This window comes from Octodon degus, unplaced genomic scaffold (genome assembly GCF_000260255.1).
Source record: "Octodon degus isolate 3935 unplaced genomic scaffold, OctDeg1.0 scaffold00002, whole genome shotgun sequence".
Taxonomy (NCBI): Eukaryota; Metazoa; Chordata; class Mammalia; order Rodentia; family Octodontidae; genus Octodon; species Octodon degus.
The window spans coordinates 36,707,570-36,717,270 of record NW_004524578.1 but is presented as its reverse complement, the minus strand read 5'-3'; the positions used below and the strand labels follow the sequence as shown (position 1 = coordinate 36,717,270).

At 38.2% G+C, this 9,701-nt stretch overlaps 1 protein-coding gene across 4 annotated transcripts in view; it reads left to right on the top strand.

Annotated features, from left to right (window-relative positions):
- Positions 1-9,701, top strand: part of Spef2 (sperm flagellar 2) — a 224,325-nt gene that overhangs the window by 38,382 nt on the left and 176,242 nt on the right. For all 4 annotated transcript variants that reach the window (XR_002820491.1, XM_023712040.1, XM_023712034.1 and 1 more), the window contains exon 3: positions 4,502-4,754. Coding sequence is in view for 3 of the 4 variants with exons in the window: in XM_023712040.1 (XP_023567808.1) it covers positions 4,502-4,754 (253 nt within the window). In the remaining variant the exon portion in view is untranslated. The remainder of the gene's footprint in view (positions 1-4,501; positions 4,755-9,701) is intronic.

The window sequence follows — 9,701 nt, the reverse complement described above, 5'->3', positions numbered from 1 at the left end:
CAGTCCCTGTGCTTTGCCAAGCTTGTTCCAAGTACGTGCTTTAGACCACTGAGCCATCTCTCCAGCCCCCCCTTTATACTATTATTGACATGAAACCAAATCAGTCTTAAAATTATTGTCTCATGTAATTATCCTTTAAGTCAGCTAAAAGAAAATAGTTACAAACAAAAGTACATTTAAACTCTTTCATGCATTTCTCTGTATAACGCTATATGTACCGTACTTTATTTCTTTATGTGATTTGAGTTGCTATTTAGTATCCTTGCATTTAGGCCTTAAGGTTTTCTTAGTATGTCTTTTTGTTGTTGTTGTTCAGGGTCTCACTACGCAGCTCAGACTTGTAGTGGTCCTCCTGTTTTCTTCCTCCCTAGTGCTGGGATTACAGGAACATGCCCCCCTGCCCGGACTTTTCTTAGTATGTCTTATATCATTAGTATTTGGACAATCAATTCTCTTAGCTTTTATTTAGCCTTCAATTTTGATGTATCATTTCCCTAAATATAGAATTCTTGGCTGGCACTCCTCTTTCAGCACTTTGAATATGTCATCACACTGCCCTCTGACCTCCTTAGTCTCTAGAAACTAAGCTACATACTTTCTTGGGAAACTCTTGTCTGTAATGACTTGATTTTCTCTTACTGCTTGATTATCTACATATAGTCCTCTCCGCAATAGCCTATTTAGACCAGTGAGATTCTTCAATGTGTAGATTCATGCCTCTCATCAAATTTGTTAAAATTTTGAGCATTATTGTTCAAACTATTCTTTTTACTCATTCTTCTATCTTGTCTCTTTTTGGGAATCCCTGTATATGTTAGTACTTGTGATGATATCCCAGAGGTTTTTGAGACTTTACATATATTTTTAACACTTAGTTTTCTAGTGAATATTTTGCTATAGCAGCACCTTTGTTTTCTGGAAATGTACTTGCTGAGATTCCTTATGGAATTTCTACCAACTCTTTTCCTTATATTGTGGCTGTACCTTCTTGTATCTCCCATATGCCTCATAATTATTAAAAATGAAGCATTGAAAATGACATCATGTGGCAACTAAAATTGTTGCACCTTCCCAGGGTCAGTTGTTGCTATTTCTTGCTTCTGCTGCTGTCTTTAGGTGGTTTAGTGAATTGCTTTGATTAATTCTGTGAAAGTCCATGTTCTGTGTTGTGTTCTTGGTTAGCTGAGTGATCTCCTAGTAAACAGATGTCTTGAAACATCTTGAATCATTAAGAGCTTCAGTATAAAAGTGTTCACTTAGAAGTTACATTGAATTAGTATAAATAATCTAGAGATGACTTGAAATATAAGAGGAGGGGCCAGCCAAATAGCTCAGCAGATTAAAGCACCTGCAAGCACGTGCAGGGGTCATGCTGCCCCCGCAAGCAGGTGCAGGGGTCATGCCGCCCCCGCCCCCAGGGTGTGCTGAGACAGCAATTGAGACTGGGCGTGGTGTCGCATGCCTGTAAGCTCTTGGGAGGCTGTAAACAGGCGGATCACTATGAGTCCAATCTAGTAGTGAGACCCTGAACACCCTATAGACCCTTCCATAAAATACAAAAAAAAGAAAGAAAAAGAAAAAATATATAGTATATATGCATAGGTTATAAACAAACATTGTTGCTATTGTATAAACATTCAAGGATGTTAATATCTATAGATCCTGGAACAAAGGCCCTATGGATGCTGAGGCACGACTGTTTTAAATTGGCTGTTGTTGGCACGGTCACAGATGGACACAATTGGGAAGATGCTGGTCACAGTAATAGAGAACCCTTGTACAAGAAATAACAGGGCCCTTTTTGTGTAAATCATTGCCAGGGACAGGGCTAGACAAGCTGAGCACACAATATACTTTCTCATCCTTGTCCAGTGCTTGGAGGTGTGCCTCCTGTATGAGCAACATCAGTTATGGCAGCCCTGCCTATTTTCCACTGAGGGGAATTTCTGCCAGACTGAGAGTTGATGCATTTTATGATTTCCTTATTAACTTGCAATTATTAATGGATATTAATTATACAAATTAATGGGTTTCACTGTGATATTTCTATACATTCATAGATTATGTTTTGATCATACATGCCTTCTCAACTACCCTTTCTTATCTTCCTCTTCCTTTCATTCCCAGCCCCTTTAGCCCCTATACTACTTTCAAGTCATTTTTAAAAATATCACATAAGAGAAAAAACATGTGATACTTATCTTTCTGTGTATGACTTATTTTCCTTAAAAGGTCTCTAGCTCCACCCATTTTTCTTTTTCTTTTCTTTTTCCTTAAATTTATGTATTTGGTACAGGGTCTCACTATGCAGCTCAGACTCATAGTGATCCTCTTGTTTTCAGCCTCCCCAGCACTGGGATTACAGGTGTGCACCATCACACCTGGACTCGGTTGCTGGCTCAGTGTGCTCTGGGGGCAGGGCCAGCATTGCATGTAGAACCAGAGATCAAACCCTGGTCCCTGTGCTTGCCAAAGCCAGCTCTTAGTCTGCTGAGCTATCTCACCGGCCCTTCCACCCATTTTTCTACAGATGACATGATTCCTTTCTTCTTTATGGCTGAATAAACATTCCATTGTGCAAATATGCCATGCTTTACTTATCCATTGATCTTTTGATGGGTATCTAAGCTAATTCCAAGGAGAGGCACTTCCTTTTACTGACAACCAAAGATTACCTGTCTTCAGTTCTTGGGATGTCTTACTTTCTTTTAAATAAGGGAAGGATGAGTAAATCCATGGGCTTGACCTTGGTAGTATTATGGTTGGTTGTTTCTTTCCTTCTTTCTTTCTTTCTTTCTTTCTTTCTTTCTTTCTTTCTTTCTTTCTTTCTTTCTTTCTTTCTAAAAGTCCACTATTTAGTCAACTATTGCTGAGGCTCATGATGTGGGCATCTTGTCTAATAGTTTTAGTGTTCCTAATCAGAAATGGAAGTTATAGACTACATTCTGGCTGGCAGATAGCTCTTCAGTCTAAGTACCTACCTGGAAAGCTCAAGGATCCAAGTTCAATCCCTGGCACCACATGCTACACTGGCCCAGACATACTGTGCCATCCACTGAAACCAGGTGTAGTGGTGTACGCTTGTAACCCTAGTGCTGGGGAGGCTGAGACAGGAGGATCACTATGAGTTCCAGCTATAGAGGGAGACCCTGTACCAAATAAATAAATCAATAAATAAAAGATTAATTAAAAAAACTACATACTACTAATAACTTGAAGTTCATTGAGAAACAATTGGATTCTAAGAACAACTCATCTAACCTCTGCATTATCTGCCTTGTAATGCTGTTAGTTTTTCTCAAAGGGTACATGATAAGCATACTAGTAAAATAATAAACATATAAGAATATCTTTGGGAGGACAGTGTCTACTTATCTTGTGAAAAATTGTTTTCCCTCACCAGGTGTCGGAGAGAAGGAAGTCCCTTGTCTAATGAGGGCCACACATAGAGAAGAAGGCTTTTCCCAGAACACATTCCTTATTCCCTCAGAAGTCATCACTTACATCATATGCTCTGGAGACCCAGCAAACATGTCCCCGTAGTTTTTCTATATTCAAAAACAACTGCTCATTATCCAGCTATGCTCAATGTACAAATGCTTTAACAAGCATGAATTTCTACCAATTTGCATGCAAGTTCCAGTTTCCAAATTTTGATTTGTTAGAAGTGTAGAATATTCATTAAACCTTACAGAGAGAAAGGTTGTTATGCTTGACTATATTGGCCATCTCATAAAGCCATTTTTAAAAGCCTAATAGTTAAATTAACTATGTTTAAAAACTATAGTCTATGTTTATAGACTCTCTCTTCATTTTGGGAGCCATACTATATAAGCTAGAGGAGAAGGAATATTCTTCCTTTCTCTTGGTGTAGGGGTACACATTGAAAACAATTAGAAGTGGGTGATGTGTTTGCTTTTTGATTTTCTCAATTATGGTATCTCTAACCATTGTAGTCAAAGGTTATGAATGAGATGAAAACTCTGACAAATGACCTTCACACCTTTTTCTACATAAATGTAATCAGTAAGATACCCAGGACTTCTAAGCATTTTCTTTCTTTAGGAACTAAAAAATGTAAAGCGGTTCTCTCAGTTCTGAGGTATCATACTTGGTGGAAAGTTGGTAGAAATGAACACCTAAATTACAATTTTGCCTTCCAAATGAAATAATTTTCAAAACTGCTATTGGTTTTTTTCCGCTTAAAAGAAGGTGTCTGATTATCTCTTTTATATTAACATTTTATAAAATTTTTATTTTAAATTTTGAGCAAAAATAATATAAAACTAGTGAATTTAGTTCATTCCAGAAAAATAAATGGACTTAACATAGATACAGATAATAAAGTTTTCTAATATTCAGTAATTTTAGAGAGGAATGATACATTTAAAAGAACATGGGATAATTCATATTTTATCACAGTAATTCGTCTGATATTTGTTTTAGTTGATGTCTAATTATATTAACTAATGATATGATATTGTAATGTATTAACCCCTAGGATTTTGGCTGCTAGACTTAGTAACTTTTCCCGCGTGGAGCCAACCCTTCACCTTCTGGGTGTGCAATTTGATAAGAATATGGCCCAAAGCATAATTACAGAAAAGCCTGGAGCAGCGACAAAACTCCTCTATCAGTTGTACATCGCTCTGCAGAAAAAGAAGAAAAGTGGACTGACGGTAATACCAATAGCAACCACACAGCCGCTGACAAGTTTAAAAGTTCAAAACATGAAAACTGAGGCTTTCCGAGAGGTAGGTACACAGGGAAGCCTGCTGAGCATGTCACAGTGTGAAGCTTGGTGAAAAATAATGACAGTGCTTTGGTATCTGGCCATCAGGTACATATGTTGGTATCCTCGCCACTGACAAAATTTGAGCTTTATTTTGCTAATATTTCTCATTAACTTGTCCAATTTTGATGCCATATCCCAGCTATTCACATTGACAATAATATTTAAAAGTCTTTCCTGGGCTAGGGAGATATAGCTCAGTAGAATAAGCGCCTGCCTGGCAAGCGCAAGGTCCTGAGTTCAATTCCTGGTACCTTAAAAAAAATAAAAATGTCTATTCTTCATTCCCAACAATTGTGTGCTTGCGTGCTTGACTCTCTGTTTTTACCATCATATCTGCTCAGATCACCTTGCACACTCAAGCATCAACCTCCTAGCACATCATTTCAGTTTTGGGAGTTTTGCCTGAAGCAAATCACCTGCCACATGAACGTCCTCTAAGGTCCAAATACTTTGGATTCTTTGGCTCAGAAATCATTTTACATATATTCTCTATTTATAAATTTTGCTTATCTTCACAGTCTTTCCCTAAACAGCCTCAGCCCTCGTTCTAAATTTATTTCTTATTCTTTTTCTCCCACAATTCCTTCATATATAGAGACAACTAGGGGACTTCAGTGTTGCCACCTTTTACGTTGTGTACTATTGATAACAGTCATATGTGCATATAAAATTCAGGAGTGTTTCCAAGTCACATGTAGTTGTATCAGAATGCTTTAAAGATTATTTGCACTTTAGAAAACCATGCCTCCTATGCAAATGCACGGGAAACCTGTCATGTGACCCCATCTTAAAAAGCTGTTCTCTCCTCTCATGCTACCATATAAATGTATTTCTTCTCACTCCTCAGCATTACGTGTTTACTTCTTTTATGCTGATTGCCAGTAGGTCCTTGAAGCATTTTGACTCTCCCCACTTACACAAATCACTTTTATCTCTCTTCTTTCCCAAACTTCTCTTTTATGCCTATTCTTCTTAGACTTTCTGGTACACATAGATCCTTTTTTGGAATCCTCATGGCATAGGTAATTTTCAGTCCGTGGGTTAACCTCCTCGTGCTGATATTGTTGGCTAAGTGTTCATTACTTACATGTCATATGGCCTCGTGATCCTTAGTTCATCAAATTCAAGAAATGTGTCCAGCGCAGTGCTTTCAAAATTGCAGATCCTCAGTAAATGTGTTCTGATTAATTGATACACCTTTTTTAGATGAAAATCATTTTCAGTCCCTATGCTATTTCCTTATGGTAAGTGCAGAAAGTTGTCTTCCAGGGACCTGAATTAATTTCGAATGCAACCCTGTTGCCCAGAAATAAATATGGTTTGAAATAATTAAATTTTTCAATTTAATTTGTGAAGCAACAATGACAGATGTGAGGGCCGTCTTTATCTTCAGGTTTGTCCATTCTTAGTGGACATCTTTATAAACTTGATAACAAAATAGACTCCATACCTGTGGAGAGCTAAAAATTAAATTAGAATTAAATCTGAATAATGTACTACTGCATACCTCTTAATTAACAAGTTGGTTCATTTTGAGCCAGTCTCTGAAAAAAATTTAGACACAACTTTCTCCTTCATAAAAACAAGTACAGTGATCTCTACTTGGTCACTGGGTTTCTGGGTAGCGTCAAGAAGCCTGTGCTGGTGATAGGAGAAGTGGAAAAGCTGCCCTAGATGAGGACAAATGCATGAGTGACCCTTAGGTTGGTCGGGGTGACTTTCCTGAGTCAGTCATTCATTAAACAAATAATTATCTGAGTCTTACTTTCTGCCAAGCGCTTGCAAATTAAAGCACAGAAAACTTCCTAAGAAGTTACATTTTGGGGAGAAGAAATTTTTTTTTATTTAAGTGATATGATTTGAAGGGGAAACTGGAGGTAACAAAAGAAAACATGTTATTCTTTCAAGAAATATGGAGATAAAGTAAGAAAGTGGCTAGGGAGACACAGAAGGAGCAGATTATTTGATGGCCACAGAAAGTGAGACAACTTGCTAGGTGAGAAGAAAATTCAGCCACAGGAGATAGATGTGGTATGAATACCCAAAGGAAAGATGTCCTCTGTGAAAAAACTTGATGAGAAAATCAATGGTTTGTTCACTTGTGTAGAGGAGGAGAGACATAAGAAAGCGTGGTGGCTTTTTCTCTGATGGCAGATAGGGGAGACGCAGGTGACTGTTATATAGTTATATTAACACTGGACGATGGCTCTTGTCTGTAGTAGTGATAGGTCAAGTCTTGTTGAGGGGACTTTGTGTATATCACCTCACTTGATTGTCAAAATAATGCATTGATACAGGTACTTTTATTATTCCTATTTTATAGATTATGAACCTGGGTGTCTCAGTTGCTCTTCTCTCATTGCCGGGACAAATACCTGACACTCAAAATGAAGGAAGGAAAGGTTGATTTAGCTCACAGTTATTAAAGGTTTCAGTCTATACTCAGCTGACTCCAAGGCAGAGCAGCACATGGCAGAGGGCAGCAGTTCATGGTGGTAGCAAAGAGCAAGAGCAAATGGGAGGAGTAGTGGCAAAAATGGCAACAGAGAGCAAGTCTGTCTCCCTTAAATTGCATTCAGGCTATCTGCCCCAGGCCGGGCGTAGTACTTACACCCAAAATCCCAGCAGTACTCACACCCGTAGTCCCAGTGGATCATAAGTTAATCACGAACTCTAAAGTGTGTCCCATGACTGCGTGAGGCTTTAGGGGACAGCTAGACACAAACCTTCTGCACTGAGGCAGAAGGTGCAGGTAACTTCCAGTTTGATGCAGTTTAATACTAACAGAACTGAAACTTGTGCCCTGAAGTTTTAATGTTTCATTTTATTTCTGAGAAGTGGCTTCAATAATGGGAAGAATGTAACTCCTTATGTTTCTCTTATGTATTAGAATTGATTTTATGAAATTATGTGAAAATGTATTCTGAGAATATAAATGATATTTACTGAAAAAATCATTAATTATGAAATATATGCAAAGCTATATGGTAAGAGATTCAACTCATATTTTTTACTGTCTTTGGATCAGTTAAAAACATGAATGACTGATGTGAGGCTTGAATTTAATTAGCAGCAATGGTAATTCATAGAAAATTTATTTTAAAGATAAATTCATGCATATCCACAATGGCAGTATAATCTGTACTCCCTAATAGCAAAATCTTGTGAAATGTTTTCATTTAGAGATTTAAAAATCTAATGCCACATCAAACTCAATTGAAACATAGGTTTAAAGAAAAATATAAAAAAATGACAAAGATCTTATCCAAATACATTCTGAGAAACTTAGATTTCAAAAATTCAGGGAAGAACAATGATGCTTTAATTTTTTTGTATTTTAAGGAAGGGTCTACAGGGCGTTCAAGGGTCTCACTACAAGATTGGACTCATAGTGATCTGCCTGTTTACAACCTCCCAAGAGCTGGGATTACAGATGTGCGCCACCACACTCAGTCTCAATTGCCGTTTTAGTACACCTCAGGGGTGGGGCTGGCATGGCAGGCCCAGGGATCCAACACCCAGACCCTACGCCTGTTTGCAGGTGCTTTAATCTACTAAGCTATTTGTAAAAGGCGAAAGATTTATACGATCTGAAGAGAAACCAGAGTATACTGAGCTATTTGTTTTCCCAGAAATTGATAGTATCGAGAAAAGTGGATATAGTGTACTGTTATAAGTCACTCGCTTAGTTCACATTACCTATGCAGTAATGCAGCACAAGCTGCATTTTCCTAATGCACAACTTTGTCCTTCCTATCCATTCCCTTTCCCCTTCTCTCCATCCTTACTCCTGTTGATTGTGACTTCCAAGTGTGACTGAGAACAATGACTCCCATTTTATGAAGTAACAGGACAACTCCGTCTCTTCTGCCGGGGAAATGTAGTCTTCAGCTGTGTCAGTGAAAGGGGTTTGCTACTGGCTAGTGCAAAGGCCAGAGGCTCATGACTGTTGTCGCCTTGCAGTGAGACAGAGCAGACATTTTGCTCTCTAGTTGCCCTTTTGAAATTCTGTAGTTATCCTGTCTTTCTGTAACTCTCTCTCTTACCAGGCATTTCTATGCTTGCTTCCCTTTCTAACCATGTTAAACATCTCTTTGCTTTATTCCTGGCTGCTTTCTGTTATGACTGGCACACTGATGCCTTTCAAACTTTTCTGAAATATTTAATGATGTATCTTTAAGGCCATGATTGGATAATAATGTATGGAAGCATTAAAGACTTTTAGAAGGGCCGGCAAGATAGCTCAGTAAACTAAGTGACTGCTTAGGCAAGCACAGGGTCTGGGGTTCAATCCCACACCACAGGCTGTTCCACCCTCACTCCCCCACAGCATGCTGACTCCACCACTGAGACCGGGCATGGTGGCTCACGCCTATAATCCCAGTGCTGGGGAGTCTGAAAACAGGAGGATCACTACAAGTCCAAGCTGTGTAGTGAGACCCTTCAACAAAAACATAAAAAAAAGAATTTCAGAAGAATCTCATGTGGCTAGGAGGGTAGAATGTGTAAACTACAGGCAAAAGAATTATAATTCTTCTTTTGCACTATGAAATCACTTTTAAGCAATTATCTCTATCTATCTATCTATTTATTTATCTATCTATGGAAGGAAAGATGAAAGGCAAATTCTGGAGGGTCTTTCACTTCCATTACTTGCCAAAGTCAAGGGTCATGCTTACCTATGGCATTGCAGGCAAGAGACTATAGTATTTAAATTGGGATCAAAATCTAACTTACCTGAACCTCCAGCTTTAAAGTGCCAAATCTAAGGCAAACAATCTTCAAAGAAAATTTAGAAGGGAAAATGTGACAACATTACATATTCTGAAATAAATTACATTAAAAATGTTCATAGGGCTGGGTGTGGAGGAGCATACTTGTAACCTCAGCACTCAGAAAGGAAAGG